Source organism: Peromyscus eremicus, unplaced genomic scaffold (assembly GCF_949786415.1).
Source record: "Peromyscus eremicus unplaced genomic scaffold, PerEre_H2_v1 PerEre#2#chr22_unloc_1, whole genome shotgun sequence".
Classification (NCBI taxonomy): domain Eukaryota; kingdom Metazoa; phylum Chordata; class Mammalia; order Rodentia; family Cricetidae; genus Peromyscus; species Peromyscus eremicus.
The window spans coordinates 12,036,567-12,055,521 of NW_026734286.1; the positions used below are offsets into that span (position 1 = coordinate 12,036,567).

At 46.3% G+C, this 18,955-nt stretch overlaps 1 protein-coding gene across 1 annotated transcript; it reads right to left on the bottom strand.

Annotated features, from left to right (window-relative positions):
* Positions 1-10,408: 10,408 nt before the first annotated feature.
* Positions 10,409-18,747, bottom strand: LOC131900471 (fibroblast growth factor receptor 3-like). Its single transcript, XM_059251679.1, is given in 11 exon segments — positions 10,409-10,550; positions 10,773-10,918; positions 11,250-11,440; positions 11,902-11,969; positions 11,971-12,044; positions 13,806-13,996; positions 14,078-14,207; positions 14,295-14,455; positions 16,495-16,548; positions 16,853-17,122; positions 18,672-18,747. Coding segments are annotated over 11 exon segments (1,503 nt in total).
* Positions 18,748-18,955: the final 208 nt, after the last annotated feature.

Sequence of the window (18,955 nt, forward strand, 5' to 3'; positions counted from 1 at the left end):
ATTACTTACTACATAGCTGGTTACTCCAAGTGGTCCACTTGATAAGCAGAATGCACTTGGGAATACCTAGTGTAACCTTGCATACATATTTGTATTTCGTTATATGTATGTTGGCATTTGAAGATACTGTCTCAGATATGGTGGTAGTGAAAAATGATTTTTAGAATGCAGAAAATGAAACTGTGCCACTCCTCTTCTACCATACACAGGCTCCGCATAAACGGGTCATGGATGTCAAATGAACCCTGATACTCTGACAATGCCAAAGGACATGGGAGAGAAAATACTCCCACATCTAAGCACAGGTAAGGGTTTTCTGAATAGGACTCTCAGCTAATAGAAAATGAGACCAAAAATTAACAAAAAGGAACTCATGAAATTAAGACTTTTCATTAAAGGAAAAGAAAATATCACTTAAATGGTAGCACAGAGAATATGAGAAAATCACTGGTGCAGCAGTGACATGGAGTTAGTGTTTAATTCATTTCCTTCTGATCTGCACTATAGGAAGGAATTAGTACAGCACACAGTACACAGTACCTGGTCAGAAGACTGTAGCTGCAAGGGTCACGGCCCTTTAAGATTATGCTACTAGAAACTGCTTTGTAAATGTTTCTGTTTGTACAAGTAGATCTCTTCAGCTGTCAGTCTTGGTCAGAGGTTCTTCTTTCTGTAGTAGGCAGCAGCAAATGCACAGCCTGGAAACTTCCAATGCTGAAGTAACCATGAACGCTGAAGTCCTAAATAGGGCATGAAGTCCAGCCACTCACCATAGATTTAGGGAGCATACAGAAATAGGTCCTGCATATCATGACTGAGGATGAGGGGACCTGCTGTGAAATGCTGTCTTTTGGACATGACATAGCCATAGTTCACTCACAAGAGTTATGATCACCTACAGCTTCAGGTGAACATCTTCAGTACTAACCTTGAATATATCTATCTATCCTGAACCAGACAGCTGGAAGAAAAAGCTCACTATGCCTTAGTCTTTGGAAAGAAAATTAAAAAGGAAGCTAGAAATTGACCATTGGTATTATTTATCAGTTCCCCCTTTCTTTACCTGTCTGCCTCCCAGGGAAGACTGTGTAATTCCTAGTCTCACAAATTAATGAGTTTATTGAAATTTATTGAATTAACAGGAATATAAGTAAGGGATTACTTTCAGGAATATGAATAACTCATATGCAGTAGCATCACAAAGGCTCATATTAAAATGGGTGACTCATGAAAACTAGAAACCTGAGTATCTCTACAAGACTCATCTCTTCACCTGTCCTACTCACTACCTATATAACATTGGGAGGGGAAGGGCCTTGTTAATCTTTTAAGTTTCAGCTTTCCCAGCCATGGTCTAATGCCCAAGTCTTGCCAACCTCCTCTGTCTTTCCATAGAACTTTCTGAGCCTTAATGAAACAGTCTTACCCAGGGAAGAGCATACAAGTTGGATATCCAATATCACACATGCTAGCTATATAGAATGATCAGTTTACAGTTAGCAAAATACAACTGCATGCATATACACATGCATGTAACAATAACTAATGAAAAGAGATGTCATAAATTAGAAAAGGATTAAGGAAGAATGTAAGGAGGATCTGAAAATATGAAAGGGAAGAGAAAATAATGTAATTATCTCAAAAATAACAGAAAAAATTCACGTGAAAGAAGGAAAAATTGTTACACAACATCCACCCCTTCTTTCAAATGTTAGTTGTTTCCACAAAATCACATTCTACTACGGAGCTCTGCAAAGGTACTAAAGTCACATGCCAGTTCTGACATCCCCGGTGAAGCAGCCTTTTTATTTTTCACCTCTTCTGTAAGCACAGCTCCATCGTGCCCAGTGAATTGGCCCTAAAGCTTTGCATCTCTCCTTCCTTCATCATCTCCCAGTACATGATATTTGTGAATCCTCTGCTTGTGATAACCAAAAGCCCAATGCTTCCTTCCAGTCCATCAGGAAATGATTTCTCTCAGATTTCCTTAGATTGTGTAGCCTTTATTTCAAGGAGATCTGAGTAAGTACATGATTCACTTTCCCACTTCTCTAGCACTCAGATTGATCCCATCAATAGTTTACTATCTCATGAGCCAAGCTGTGGCATGAAATTTCCTTGATCTTCTGGAAGTCTTTCCAACTCAAGCAGTTGAGAGATATTGGACTCCCTGACTAAGACAGTATCCTTCCCTTTGCAGGCCATTTTAAGGCTCTGAAATGCAAGTTCAAACTTAGATTTTTCCTTTTCTCTGTATAAAATGTTCAACCTAAGTGACAGGTACCTTCTATCACCTTTATTCCAAATAGAGAATTATATTATAATTGTGTGTCAGGGTATAGATTTTAGGACTAAGGCATTTTTAACAAATACTGCATTTTTATATATGATCGTGATTTTTTTATCTTCCTCAAACTTTGTTTTATGATTAAATCTATTTTCTGGCTCTGTCCACATATTTCCATTTTCATTGAGAAAATACAGATTTTATCTCACAACAAACACTTATTTAGTCAGAAAGAGGTTTTGGGAACATGACAGAGAACTAATTGTACCAACCCATTGTAACCATTTCCTCTAAATTACATTTGTCACATAAGGAAACAAAGATGAGCAGTTTTTTTAATTGTTTGTTTTTTGCATCTCTGTATGCTTCAAGAGGAGACAGGGACAAACTGTTGACAGCAACCTGGGTTTCTCACACTTCAAATTTTTCCAAGTATTTTAATGACTTAAAAAGTACTCCTGTACTTTTTAATACAATATTTTTAAATGTGTTGCTCTGAATTACATCTGATAACTTTTGATTAATGTGATGGTATGTATTTTCCTGTGCAAACTGAAATGAATTGGTTTGACAATATGTCAGAACACATCAGAAAACACTTAATTTTAAACCTCCTCTGATATTTATCTTAATTTGTTGCTACAAATCTGTCTGGGATAAGGGCTCCAACTGAAGTACCATATTTTCTAAAACAGTTCCGATTTCCAAAAGTTTATATTAGTAGTAGAGCATAAGCCTTAGCTTTTTATTTGAATTCCGTGGTGAATTGTTTCTTATCACATTACAAACAATAGGAAAAGTGAGCTCAATTTGTCATAAAGAATTTTAATCTGTACATGACGTTCTTAAAGAGCCAATGCTATTGTAAGCAGGATCCAGAAGTATAGACTCTCCAGTGTCCTTCCCTGAAGGAGCTTGTACCTGAAGAACTACATCTCCTTTTCATTCCCAGTCATTCCTGCTAACTAGTTCTGGGCTTCAGGAAAATCATTTAAATAACCTTGGTTTCAAGCATTTTCATTCATAACAGAAAATTTCCAGCTCCTGTTGCTTTGAGACAGTCACTGTGCTGATGTTCTGATTTCTATTGCTCTTGTTGGACTAGTTTTCTTGAAAAGGGAATGCTAAAAGAAGATAAATTTACAACGGAAAACAGTTTCTTACATTCAGATGTTTAAGCCAGTGAGGAAAAGAAGATCCTTCAATGCTGTTGCTCTGGGTTTTTCATCAACACTGTTTCCCTTCAACCACGTGAGCACTGGTGAGACAAGGAAAACAGCACAGCTTGCTGGTAAACCCTTGAATCTCCTGTTTATTGTTTAGGCTATTTGATTTGGATCCCATGTACAAAAGAATAAACAACAGTGAAATCCCAACTTCCAGACCCATCACCTGAAACCTCATCCCATTTCCAGCCCTGTTTCCTCTTGATTTTGTTTACTTTTTTAAAATGCCAGGTTAATCATTATTTTTATTTTTATTATTTTTAATTCTGTACAATGTATGTATGTGGGTGTGTTCACACGAGTGAAGGTGAGGCCAGAGAGGCCGGAGGCATTGGATTTTCTGGAGTGGGCAGAAGTCACAGGCAGTTTTGAACTGTTTGGGGAACGGATCTTGGGTCCTCTATACTCCATACAGAGTAATCCATCTTAACCTTGGAGGCATCTGTTCAGCCCCTGCTTTCAACCTTATTAAAATTGCCAGTCAGGTCCAGCACGGTAGCACACATCTATAATCTCAGGCACTCAGGGAGCTGAAGAAGATGACTGTAAATTCCAAGTTAGTCCCAGCTGCAAATCTCTGGGAGTTTGAGGCCACTTGGTTTACATAGAGATTTCTGTGAGTTTAGAGGGCGGCCCTGTCTAGGTATAAAAATCCAGGGGCTATATAGAGAGACCCTGCCTCAAATGATAGTTGGTTCATAGATAGATAGATAGATAGATAGATAGATAGATAGATAGATAGATAGATAGGATAAATGAAAAAGTTAAATAAACATGGACATAAATTTAATTAATTTGGAACAAAACAAACAAGGAACAGCAGTGCTGGTGATCTGGCCTACAGTCCTAAGCATCACCCTCGCCCTCAGGGCCTGAAGCCCTAGGCCCCATCCTCTCAGTTTTGCATAAACTGGGTGTGCTGGCCCATGCCTGTAATCACAGCACTCAGGAGCTGGAAAGAGGAAGACCAGCCCTACTCCCTCCACTACACACCGCGGGTTGGAAAGCGGCCCCAACCCTGGATGCGTGCTCTACTGTACCAAGTCCAGTGTTTCTATGCTCCCCTCCCAGACACACCCAGAAGAAACTTTATTCAGGGTGACCCAGAGCCCACACAAGCTCAGATACAAAAAAATTAATGGGGACTGGAGAGATGGCTCAGAGGTTAAGAGCACTGGCTGTTCTTCCAGAGGTCCTGAGTTCAATTCCCAGCAACCATATGGTGGCTCACAACCATCTGTAATGAGATCTGGTGCCCTCTTCTGGCCTGCAGGCATGCATGCAGGCAGAACACTGTATACATAATAAATAAATAAATCTTTAAAAAAAATTAATGATGATGATATTCTTTTTTGTTGTCATTGCTGGCAGTTTCTGTTCTTAAGTATCTCCAAGAAATATGCTTTCTTTGGTCAGAGTACCTTAAAGATAATCAAGTATTTTTCAGTTAAAATAGGGAAACTAGGACATGTAAAATTTTCACCACTGTTTTTGTTTTGTCTAACTAAGAAGCTCCTCAGACATAACTCTGAAATACTAAAATGGATAACAAAAGCTTGTGAACAGCCTGTTTACACTCCCACCTGTTGTGACTCTGTCTGTCACAGTCACTGAACTATCTTACACCTTGGTGAATTGTAGAAAACCTGAGAGAAAGCCAGAATGCTCATCTGTACATGGAAGTAACAGGTCACTGCCTATACATTGTTGCTTTCTGATTTGCTTATATTTTTATGTGTGCATGGATGTGAGCTCTGTGTGTGTGTGTGTGTGTGTGTGTGTGTGTGTGTGTGTGTGTGTGTGTGTTTGACAGGGTGTAGTTTTTGTTTTATTTGTTCGTTCATTTGTTTTTTTACTCATTGTGGGCCCGCCACTCAGCTCTCAAATAAATACACAGGGGCTGATTCTTACTTTTGATGCCCAGCCTTAGCTTGGCTTGCTTCTAGTCAGCTTTTCTAACAAATTATCCCATTTCTCTTTAACTGTTTTGCTTCTGGGCTTTTTGCCTTTCTTTATTCTATATATCTTTCTTTCCTTCTTACTCTGTGGCTGACTGTGTGGCTAGGTGGCTGGCCCCTGGCGCTGTCTTCTCCTCCTTTTCTCAATCCTCCTCTTCTCTCGAGCCTAGATTTCTCCTATTTATTCTCTCTGCCTGGCAGTCCCACCTATCCCTCTACTGCATAACTACTGGTCATCAGCTCTTTATTGGACCAGTTAGGTGTTTTAGACAGGCACAGTAACACAGCTTTCCAGAGTTAAAAAAATGCAACACAGCCGGGCGGTGGTGGCGCACGCCTTTAATCCCAGCACTCGGGAGGCAGAGCCAGGCGGATCTCTGTGAGTTTGAGGCCAGCCTGGATTACCAAGTGAGTTCCAGGAAAGGCGCAAAGCTACACAGAGAAACCCTGTCTCAAAAAAACAAAACAAAACAAAACAAAAAAAACGTAAAAAAGAAAAAAAAATGCAACACATCTTTGCATCATTAAACAAATATTCCACAGCATAAATGAATGTAACGCATCTTAAACTAATACTCCACAACAATAGGGCAGGCACGTGTGATATATGAGGTGGGGGGCAGGTGGCATCCAAACTTGGTGTTGGGTGAGAGGCAACTGTTGCTGGTTTTCCTGCCTGGCCCACAGTCAGGACAAATCTCCCTCACCTGCCAGTCCCACAGCCGCTCAGACACGACCAAGTAAACACAGAGACTTATATTGCTTACAAACTGTATGGCCATGGCAGGCTTCTTGCTAACTGTTCTTACAGCTTAAATTAATCCGTTTCCATTAATCTATACCTTGCCACATGGCTCGTGGCTTACCGGCATCTTCACATGTTGTTTGATATCGTGGCAGCTGGCAGTGTCTCTCTGACTCAGCCTTCCTCTTCCCAGCTTTATTCTCCTCCTTGTCCCGCCTACACTTCCTGCCTAGCCAATGGCCAATCAGTGTTTTATTTATTGACTAATCAGCAACACATTTGTCATACAGAACATCCCACAGCAGGCAACAGTAACTCCATGCCATGATTCAGGTCTTGTTTTATGTATTGATTCATTGGTTCACTGTTTATTTGAATTCTTATACATCACCTGGAATTCCAGCATTCAATCTCATTAATTAATTTTTAGAAAACAAAAGCCAGGTCTGGAGAGAGGGCTCAGAGGTTAAGAGCACTGGCGGCTTTCCCAGAGGTCCTAAGTTCAATTCCCAGCAACCACATGGTGGCTCACAACCATCTGAATGAAATCTGGTGCCCTCTTCTGGCCTGCAGTGCAGGCATACATGCAGACAGAATACATAATAAAAAAATAAATAGAAAATAAAAGCCATCATGAAGAAGGTGCAACAAATTCATCACACCATATTGAGCATTGCCAGTGAAATGACACCTTTTTAGTGAGACAAAGTCTAGATCTACAGGCCAGGCTGATTTTTAATTCTTTGTATCTTCCGCTGTTTTCATATTCATAATCATACAGCTTCGTGCTCTTGAGAGCTTGGATTTAAAGGCATGGTCTTCCATGAAACCATATATTTCTTTAATATATGAAACTTTCAGTAAAATTACAAAAGTTTACATATCATAAATTTGTGGAGGGAAAATTTCAGTTTATGTAACTTGCATATTAATTTTCAGATTTGACTGACAAAGTATTGGAAATTTAAGCATCCAACTGTACACTACCAAAGAAACAACAGTATTTTCAGCCTGTGTATAGTAACCTTTTTCTCTGGTTATTTATTGTTCTTGTAACTGGAGTTAGTTGGTAGTAGTTAGTGAATGTATTAAACAAAACCAGCAATGTTGATAAACGTCTATTGGTACACAATTACTTCGTACAGCATACATTTTTCTCTGTATGTTAATATTTTGTGTTAAAACTCTGCCTACAGAACACTCAGCACGACAGTATATGAAATATGTATGCTTTTCATAAGCAATAATAATGGAGGAAAATGCAAGTGTGCCTCAGTGGGAGGATATATGCCTTTGTATATATGTAGTCTTAATTAGAATCCTCAGTACATATATAAGTGATATAGATCGATGGATGGATAGATGATAGACAGACAGACAGACAGACATGGTGACCTACTGAATTTGTTATCTTTCTGTCACTGTGACCAAGTATCAGACAGAAACTAATTAAGGATTGAAGTACTTGTTTCAAAATTAAATCCAAAGATTGTGATTTCAAAGGATTTTGTTAATGGTTTCTAGGCCCTGAAAAAATGAGAAGAACATTATGGTGACAGTTTGTTCTCTCTGTTTCATGCTTATGGTTCAAGATGTGAGCTTTCAGCCTCCTGTTCCAGCCGCCATGCCTGCTTGCTGCCCTCACTCTGACATAACGGACTCTAAGCCTCTGTAACTACAAGCCAAAATAAACAATTCCTTCTATGTGTTGCCTTGGTCATGGTGTTTTATCACAGCAACAGAAAAGTAACTAATACGAGAGGTCACTAGACCTTTTGTCACCATTCTCTTCCCTGACAACCTCAGACGTTTGCATTAAACCCACGGCAGCTCTGTCTCTATCTCTGCATCTGTCTCTCCCTCTCTCTGTCTCTGTCTCTGTCTCACACACACACCAGGAATTGCTGCTTCATCTTTCTTTTTAAAAATATTCCCAAACTTGCTGAAGAATCATCCTAATATGTCAACAGACACACTCCATATTCCTGACAGGCCTCAAGAGGAAACGTCAATACGATATTGGCATAAAACTTCAACTAAGATAAATTTCCCAATAATTTCATGTAGAACTGGGTGAGAAAACATAGTTATGACTAACTAAAATGAGAACACTTTTTTTCATAGACAACATCCTGAGGCACCCGTCTCCAAACTGAGAGTAATTTTGTAAATTACAATGGTCATCATTGTTGCTGCAGTTTCCCACATAACATATAATACCCAATGCATTCAACTAATTTACCACATTTAATGATGCCTTCTTAAATATGTGCGCCTTTTAAAGTATTGGGTACTATGTTACATACATACATACATACATGCCATATAATATCACTTAGGGCCAGAATTTACCAGAAACAGAGCTGTCACAATATACAATATGGGTGACATATAGTGTATCGATGTGATAAACTATAGGAAAAAAGAAAAGTGGTATGTCCACGCCATTGGACCTGCGAAGATGGGAATGCATGGGAGGGCACCCAGGGAGGGAAACTGGTGGTATCGGGTACACATACCCCCTTCTTTCCCTGTCCTGCAAGCCTGAGAGTGGATGCACATGGTGTAACATAGTGCTTCCCCCACTAAGAACCTCCAACTCCACACATCAAGCTGATGATGGCCCAGTGTGCCCTCTCCCCAGACTCAGAGCAAGGAGGTGTAGGACACAGTGATGACAGAGCAAATGCTCAGACCTCCAGACACTGGGGACATACAGAAAGCAATCAAGGCAGGCAGTCCCGGGCATTAGAAAGATCCCACATCCCCACAGATCACAGCATGCCTTTTCCTCAGAAATCTAAAGATACATTCATCACTGAGGGTGAGCTGGACCCAACCTGATGAGCTCCCATCGCCAACCCAGGATGACAGCCAGCCACAGGCCAGTGTTAGTAAGCAGGAGTGTCAGATTGGGAGAAAACCTATTTTTGATGCTACCAGAAGACACAAGGAAACCACCACCACCCATGTCCAAAAGGCAAGGCAGTTGGGTAAAGAGACTCCTCTGGATCAGAGGAGACTAGACACAGCAGAAGGAACCTAACTTCAATAGGACATGGGAGATCTGAGTGGGAGGCTCAGGCCCTCTAACTGCCTCCTCCTGCCAGGTCACTGTCATCAGGTGTCTTCGTGGCTGTGAGTCCTTGGCATGAAGCTGTCTGGTGCCTCTTTTGTTGCTGTAGGGGGTAAGAACAGACATCCAGACCTACAGCATCCTCTCTACATAGTCCTGGCTCTCCTAGAACTTGTTATGTAGACCAGGCTGGTCTCGAACTCCTAGACCATCTGGCTCTGCTTCCCAAGTGATGGGATTAAAGGCATTCACTATCAATATACACTGTTTAGACCAGGGATTTTGCCTTCCTTCCCACAGAGGTTACCACATATAATTGAGCATCCTGTGTCCTCATAGGATCTCTTCTCTGCAAGGCAGCTTGGGAGCTGAACAGTCCCAGAGTACTTCCTCCACACCCCTCTGGTTCCCTCCTATGGACTCTCTTGAATCCTCTCCTTGGTACCTCTAAACTAGTCACCCTGAGGTTGTGCCAGGCACTATGGATCACAGGCAGGCATGCCCAAGCCCAGCTGCCCTCACCCTGGGAATGAAAAGCTAAGATAGTTAGTCTCCGTGGGTCCAGCACTTTGTGCTAGGGACCAGCCAGCAGCTAAGAATTCCTCACCAGCTATTATCCCCAAGCCCCAACAGGGACAAACCTGTAGCTAGAGTTTTCCTGCCTGGCCCACAGTCAGGACAAATCTCTCTCACCTGCCAGTCCCACAGCCACTCAGACCCGACCAAGACCCATAACACAGAGACTTATATTGGTTACAAACTGTATGGCCGTGGCAGGCTTCTTGCTAGCTGTCTTTACATCTTAAATTAATCCATTTCCATTAATCTATACCTTGCCACATGGCTCGTGGCTTACCGGCATCTTCACATGCTGTTTCTCATCATGGCGGCTGGTAGTGTCTCTCTGACTCAGCCTTCCACTTCCAAGCTTTATTCTCCTCCTTGTCCCGCCTACACTTCCTGCCTAGCCAATGGCCAATCAGTGTTTTATTTATTGACTAACCAGCAACACATGTGACATACAGAACATCCCACAGCACAAACCTCAGAACCAGTCCTCACAAGTAGTGAGGATATAGCTGCACAGGATGGCCCTATAGTCCCCAATGCCCTGTATTACTTCCCTCCCTTCTTACTCTTCAGTGTTTTCACGGCCACGGTGACAGGGTTGGCAGTGCTGTCCATGTTAATGCCAATAGCCTCTGCCATAAAAACCTGGCCAAAGCAGCCTTCTGCCAGAGGATTGCCGAGTGTCAGCCTGGCCAAAGAAGCAGAGGCAGTGAGTATGTGCCCAGTACCCCCAGCCCTCATGGCCCTGTGCCACTGCATCCATAGACAGAGTAACCCCTGAGATCTCACCCTGGACCCTACGTCAGGAGTATTTCATCCCACCTCCAACAGGCTTCTGCCTGGTAGCCATCTAGCCCCCAACCACAGAACCCCACCAAGTAGGTACATTGTGTCCCTCACCAGCACTAACCAAGTTCTAGATATTTCCCACTTTGGGTCAGCAGGCAGCTCAAGCTCAGAACTATTAGCCATAACAGTATGTTCTCTTGAGAATGGGCGGACGATGTGGACCAGGGGTATGTCAGAGTTCACGGAGGAGCAGGACTCCACGGTCACCTGCTTGGATCATTGGGGATAGGTTGGTGCCACACAGTGGGTGCTGGGCATTGGAAAAGAGCTGATGTGGTATAACTCCTAGGAGAGGCAAGGTCAAGTCTATGTGAGGCAGAATGTAGGGCCAAGAAGAGGGATGCTCATACAGTGGTTACTGAAGACTCAAAATTGTTTTGCATTTCAGAGTAGCTTGGGATCCATGTGGAGAAGAGGAACAGGGAATGGTCAGCCCATCTGACTGCAGAGAAATGTCTCCTGGAAGGCCCTGGGCACCGCTGGGACTCTAGGAGGCTCAAAGTACAACAATCAAAATCTGGTATCTATTTTCAGTTACCTGTCACTCAGCTGTGAATTGAGAACTCCTGTGAACAGTGGGAGGGCCCAGGCCCTTTCTTGTGGCTCTATGCAGGTAGCAGAGTGTCATAGTTGCCGCCATCAAAATTGAGAGGGAGAAGCCCACCCAGAAGCTGATGGTGCCCGCAGATAAGCTGCCGGCCTCCTTACCCTCTGCCAGCTCTCTCTCAGCTGCAAAGACATGAATGTTGGGGCTTCATGAGACCTTAATGGGATTTCTCATCAGCCTGAACCCCAGGCACCTGTGGGGAAGGGACCCTGGATACTCAGAGCTGGGTGACCTACATCCCCCACTCACCTTGGTAGTCAAAACCATCTGTGAGTCAGTAGGGGCCAGACTCAGGAGAGAAGCCTGGCAGAGCCAGAAGCACCCACAACACCCACAAGACTCCCAGGAGATCCCAGAGCCTCAAGGCAGGACTGTGAAAACCCACCTGGAGGATTGAGGGGGAGGCCTTTGCAAGACCAAGATGGGGTGGGTTGATGTTCCCATACGAAGCACAATACCAGGGTGATTACCACAGGATGGACTGCAGTAAGTTGTAAGGGATCCCCTGCTGTCCCTGGCAGCAGCTTTGTTATGTTCTGAGCCAGCACAAGAGGACAGACACAGCAGCAGCAGAAGCAAGTACCCGGCAGTACCTCCAGCCATGCAGAGCGATGGGAAAACCCGAAATAATTGCCTGCCAGGCAGGTGTACTCCCGAGTCCTCAAAGGTGACATTGCGCAAGGACAGAACTTCTAGCTCCTTGTCGGCAGTGTTAATGCCTGATGTCTACAAAGAGAGAACAGACAGCAATAGGCAAGCACCAGCACCTCCCTTTGGGTACCACAGCACAGTCCACAAGGAGATGATGCAGTCAGGCTTCAAGGGAAATGTTCCCTTTGCCACCACCACAGCCCTGCTACAGCCATGGAGGCTCAGGCCCTCTGCATCCTGTACCAAGCCATTGAACCTGAAGTCAGTCTCTCACTTGGTGGGCCATTCCCTGTCCAAGGTGAGCAACAGGCAGGTGGGAGAGCATGGTGCCACAAAGAGGCAACATGCAGAGTTAGAGCAGAAATAGGAGATGTGCAGAAGGAAAGATGAGCAGACAGATGTATGGACAGGAAGCCAGAGGCATCAGTGTCAGCCAGAGATGGGTAGAAAGTAGCTGTTCTCAAACAGCACGGGGCTCAACCCCTGGCAGGTTCTAAGGACCTTCGAAGCATGCAAGTGGAGTATGCAAGAGGACACACAGGCCTGAGGGGCTTTGAAGGAGGAAGTCAGTCAGTGCTGGTGGGAGCTACCACTATTATCAAGACATCACAAGTAGAATGTGAGCCACAGGTGGGGTCAAGCAGGAAAGGGGTGGCGCAAGGCATTGGGCAGGTCCACAGCCGGGGCCCTGGGGCTGGAGCTTAGTGAGCCAGGCAGGCACAGAACAGTCATCACCTGCTTGAGGCCTGTGAACATGCAGCCAAGATGCCTTCTCAGCCACGCCTATGGAATTGATGGATCAGCAGAGGTACTTGCCCCTATCCCACTCCGACACATCGGCTGGATGGAGTTGTGCATCTGCCTCCGGAGTCTCACTGATCGAGGACAGTGGGGACATCCCAAGCCAGCTCCAGAAGAACATGAGGACAAGGCGGGGCAAGGGAGATCCCAAAGAATGGGCCGGGGACCGGGCAGCAACACCTGGAAGGCTGGCTGAAGGGAGGGACATAATGACAGTGGTAGCTGTAGATTCACAGACTGGCCTCTGTGTCCACCCTACACACACACACACACACACACACACACACACACACACACACACAGTCAGAACCCATAGTCTCCAAACCTTCACTCCAGGGGTCTTGTCAGGTCAATTAGCCTGTGCTCATGAAATCACACACACACACACACACACACACACACACACACACACACACACACGGGGGGGGGGGATCACACTGGACTGGCTCTAGTGGCCTCTCTCAATATCCAGGATTCCAGCTCCTGCCAACACCTGTTCCTCTCCCCAACTAGATTTCCTTGTCTCTCAACAGATGTTTTTCTTTGGGCTTCCAGTGCTGCAAAGTCTGAACTCTCAAGTGGCCCCGACCTGCGGACATGGAACAAAGCTACAGGCAGAGGGAGGCAGGACAGAGCCAGGCAGAGGGAGGGAGGACAGAGCCAGTGAAGGTAGAATGTAGCCAGTGCTACAGTGCAGCTGGGGCATGGGTAGCCTGTCCTCTAGGGCCCACAGGGTTCAGCAGACATCCTCCTGCCCTGAGACACCGCAAGCGTTACTCAAGAGAAGCCTTCTGCAGGCCCAGTCCTCGGAGCAGACAGGGAAACAAGTCCCATGGCAGGGCACAAGTAACACAGAGCCTGCCTGGAGCTCAGAGTAGGTGATAAGCACTGGGACTCATCTGCACCTTCTCAGAAGCTCCAACACCTGGGCCTAAGTCCCAAGGTATCCCTCAGCCAAAGAGGGACTTATGGACCAGAGCCAAGGCACTCCCAGACAACCCATCCACCCAACCACGTGCCAACAGCAGAGCCCACCTTGAGTACGGTGACATGGGGCTTGCCATCAGGGCTCATCTTGCTGCCATTCACCTCAACATGCTTCAGCCACTGGACGTGTGGTTGGGCATCACTATACACCTCGCAGTGGAACCCTACGTCACTGCCTAGAGTGGCTGTCTGGTTCGCTGGCAGCCCAGCATGCAGGATGGGCCGATGTGGGAAGTGCTCTGTAAGACACAGCTAGGTCAGGTTCGGCGGGTCAAAGGGCCCAAGGCTGACCTGCCTTAATCACCCAGCCTGGCCCTCACCCAGCACGTCCAGTGTGTAAGTCTGCTGAATGCTGCCAAACTCGTTCTGTACCACGCAGGTGTAGGTGCCACTATCAGAAGGCACCGCACTCTCCATGACCAGGCTCCAGTGCTGGTGCCTAAGGTGCAGGTAAAGTTAGTAGGTGAGTGGACACAGGCTACACCCTCTGTATCCAGGCCCTACCCATCTGTGCCCGTTTCCCAGACCCACCCTGATGCCCCCTATGCGATGCTCCCCTCGGAATTCCTTGCCATTCTTCAGCCAGGAGATGGGGGGGGGGCTGCCGGCGGCTGCACAGTGGAAGCGTACAGTGCTGGTGGCTGGCACAGACAGCAGTTTCATATCCATACGGTCCGGTCGAGTCCAGTAAGGGGCCCCTGATGATGAAGTGCTCATAATAGCATAATTGTGCACCCTTGCAAAGCTGTCCTACCTACCCACCCTCTAGCCTTATTCTCATCTGTACTGAGGCTCTTTTGCTTTGCCTGAACACTTTATCCATGGCCGCCCTACTCTCAGACTTGGGCATGTCCTCTTCTCTCCCGCTGAAGCAGGTCCACAGGTGCAGGTACCCAGGAGGTAGAACCCAGTAGGATGTAGACCCTGGGAGGTAACCAAGTCAGGTCATTCCACCAGTGTGGCCAACCTGAGCTAGCCTCTGCAGTGCCCAGGGCCTGGTAGGGACCCTTCAGTTCATGCTTCCCCCACACTGAGTTTCCTCCTTCCTCTTTGCTGGGTGGACGACGCTGTTGTGCAATATTAGTTGAAGATGTGATACATTTGTTTATACTGTGAAATATTTGTTTAATGATGCAGAGATTTGTTGCATTCTTTTATGTTGCATTTAGCTCTGTGAAGTTGTGTTACTTTGCCTAAAACACCGTGGTCTACTAAAGAGCTGAATGGCCAATAGCTGGGCAGGAAAAAGAAAGACATGGGGCTGGCAGGCAGAGAGAATAAATAGAAGGAGAAAGATCGAGAAGGAACAAGAAGGGGAGGAGAGGAGGATGCAAGGGGCCAGCCACCCAGCTACACAGCCAGCCACGGAGTAAGAAGGAAAGAAAGGTATACAGAATAGAGAAAGAGAAAAGCCCAGAGGCAGACGGTAAATGGGGTAATTTAAGAAAGGCTGGATAGAAATAAGCCAAGCTAAAGCCAGGTAATCATAAGTAAGTTTCTGTGTTTATTTAGGAGCTGGATGGCAGGCCCCCAAAGAGTAGAGTAAAAACAACCAACAACAGGATGCCATATTGCTGGGACTCATGAGGAAGCTGAGGGAGACAGCAGATTTCCGGAACAGAGAAGGGAAGCTGGGGCAGGGCCTTCCACAGCAACTCAACCATAGGGCCCTATGAATCTCTAGGAGGAGGAACCACCATACAAAGTAGGAGTAAAGTGTGCAGACACTGGTGAGGGGCCTCTCCTAGCTCTGAGCTGCCCTCCCAGGCTCCAAGTGTGGCCAATGGGCTTGACAGAAGACAGCCACACTGGGAGACTTCAGTGACTTAATGCTGCCCGCTGCCAGGCAAGGTCAAGAAGGAGACCCATCTGGCACCTTACCTAAGCCTATGTGGGGCATAAATACTAAACACAACCAACAGAAACTTAGGGCAGAGGCACTGGTAATGTGGTTGGGGCAGGAGCTATAGAGCAACTGGGTTAGAAATTTTGCTCTGAACAACCCGGTAGCCAAAAGGAAAGGGGAAACGAGAAGCCAACCCACTTCTCAGGACTATTACCCTTTGTTGGCTTCAGCCCTAGAATCCAAGTCCATTTCCATGAGGGTTCCACTCTGAAATCTCATACAAGCCTTTATACCTGCTTTCCTCACCCACACACACTCTTAAGTTCATTACCCTCTTTTCCCAATAATTTTGTCTCTCTGATTCTCAACACCTTTCCCACTCTACCCCAGAAGGCCACAGATGGTTGAGTACTCACTCAGTCAACACCAGCCTAGTCTCAGAGTCATAGCCACCTCCACATACAATGTCTGGACCCACAATGGCCTTCATGTACACACATACATTCTCTCTCTCCTGCCATAGTTCTAGGCCATAATATGGGCACTGCCATCCATGTGCCCTCATTACTCACACCCAATCTGTGATGCCCCCTTTACAACACAAGCCTCAGCATGGTACTCCTCCCCTCCTGCTGGCCTAAAGTAGACACTGGTCCCCTTAATCCTTGCATCTACTTACTCATCAGTGGCAACCTCAGCTCCCTGCCTGGCTTGCTGGCACTTGTGATGCTCCTTCCCACCAGAGTCCACACCAAAATTCCTGCAGAGCTGCCCTGCCCTCTCACTGCTCCTGGAGCACTGTCCACCTTCCCAGTGTCCTCTAACAACCAGCCTACAGGAAGGAAGCAGCCTGACCCTGACTAGCTCAGTGTGCCTAGACTCTGATCTCACCTGTGTCATCAGCCACATCCTCCCCATCTTCATTGTCTCCTAAGGCTGGAGCATCTGCAACAGTTATAAGCAAGCAGTGGTCCTGTGACACTGCCACATGCAGAGATCTGCTGCTCCCTGGTTTTGGAGCTCACTGCTCTCCACCTTCAGGGCCCACTGCTCCCTGCCTTCAGGATCCTTCCTTTGCAACACCACTCCTTCAGACAGCACATCCTTGGGGGTATCCCCTACTCTCTATCTACAGCCAACAACACTCTTGAGCCAGAGATACTGCAGCCACCCTGCCTAGGACTGCCCTGACCTCCCTGGCCATGCAGCTGCTCAACATATTTGGCAGCCTCAGCCACCAAGCACTTACCTGTCACAGGCACAGTGAAACGGCACCTCATACCCCGAGGGAGCTGCTGATGACAGATGTAGACCCCTGCATCCTCACGGGAGGCATTCAGCTCTTGTAGCCTCTGGGGCCCCACCAGGATGCGGTGGGAGGCTGCCAGCCTTGTGCCATCCTTAGACCAGACAGTGCAGCCTGTGGAGGCTCCTCCAGGCAGTGAGCAGATCAGCTCCATGGTGTCCCCACTGCCAAAGGCCACCTGCTCCTGCTGGAGAAGCTCAGGCCCTGGGACCTCTGTGGATGAATTGGAAAGCTGTGAAAGAGTCTCCAAAGCAGCATGTGAAAGCCCACACTTTACTTTGCAAACACACTAGCAAAGGCTGTGGCAGGCAAGTGAGGGGCATGCTCCTGGGGCTTGGGGTCTGGCCGGACTACATTCAAACCAGGAGTGGGCAAACTATTTCAGTAAAGAGTCCAGTGACATCCGCATCTCAGCTCTGTCAATGGTCTGTGCTAAGGCTTCTGGCTCTGTCCTGCAGGAGGAAGCTGTCTTCTGCCTCGACCCACACAGGGAGCACGAAATCTGGTGAGGGATGCCGAGGTTAAACAGCACTCAGGACACCCAGTCTCCGTTTATCAGAGAAGCTCTCTTTACTCTTTATTCACACAAACATGGGCTTATACACCCCTCTAACAGCAGGGCTCAAGGAATGGTTACTCTGTATCCGGAGGCAAACCGGACACTGTTTTCCAAACAGGAAAAACCACAGGGGAACTGATCCCCAGCCCTTTCAAGAACCCAACTGCACATTTTCACACAAACAACGTAAGCAAACTCAGCATAACTGGGACAGGACAGAAAAGGGCATTTAAGATGAAGGCAGCAAACTTATCGCTGCCGACAGTCTTCCAAAGATGACACAGAGGAAGCACAGCAGCCCTCCTAGAGGCTGGAAGATCTCAAAGTGTCCTGAAGGGTGGGGGCAGTTCTATGGTGCATCACCTGCCTGGAATATCTGAAGCCTTAAGCTCATTCCCAGCACCAGCAAAAAAGTGCCACATTTTTCTTCCTCTGATCCTTCCACTCTTTGAAAATGTACAACCAATCCTTAGCTCACAGGAAGGGAAAAAACAAGTGAGAGACAGGCTGTCGTTCTCTGGCCTCGGGATCAAAGCTCAGAGAAAGGATAGGGAGCCCTTTCACTGCGTTCTTAGCACCCAACCCACATCTTATTCTAACACAGTTTGATGGAGAGGAAGCAGACATCTGGTGTGGTGACTCATACACTCAGAAGCCTGAGTCAAAAGGATGGACACGAGCTCATGGCTAGCCTGGGCTAGTGTGAGACTGTGTCATGAACAAAATAAAAATAAATGAAAAGAGGGAAGAATGCTGGGTGGTGTTGCACACCTTTAAACCAAGCACTCAGGAGGCAGAGGCACGTGAATCTCTGGATCTGAGGCTAGCCTGATCTACAGAGTGAGTTCCAGAACAGCCAGAGGTACACAGAGAAACCCTGTCTTGAAAAACAAAAATAAAAACAAAGAAACAAACACACAAAAATAAAAAAAGAAAGAAAGAAAAGAGGGAAGACACAGGGTCATTCAAGAATGTGATTGGTTGGCGCGTGCTTGCATACACCACGAGAGTTCTATTCACACACTTCCACCAGCAGCAGAAGTACACCAGTTGGGGGCCTTGGACCGAGGCAGTCTGTGACTTGCACCTTATATGCCCACTAGATACAACAGCCAGTTAGGAAAATAGGACAGACAAACATTAAGGACAGCAGTCTGGATATTACTCAGGTCGGCAGTCTAGGGTAGGTCCATATGAGCTCACGGGGTATCTGAGGACCTGGGACCCCCGTTTCACAAATGAGGACCATGCTTTGGCCAGGGGACATCGAAGTGGCCATGTGAGCCAATTGGAGCTAGAATCACAGCCAAGTGGAGATCGCCACCTATCCTGAGGGTTAAGAAACTGGAGTAATGTAGCCCCTCGGGTGGTTAGACACAGGTGGCCATACACCTCTCCCCTACTCAGATGGTGTCCAGCTTATGAGGAGACCCAAAGGCCTCACACTTAGGGACACACCACCAGCTGGCAATCACACCCAGACCTTC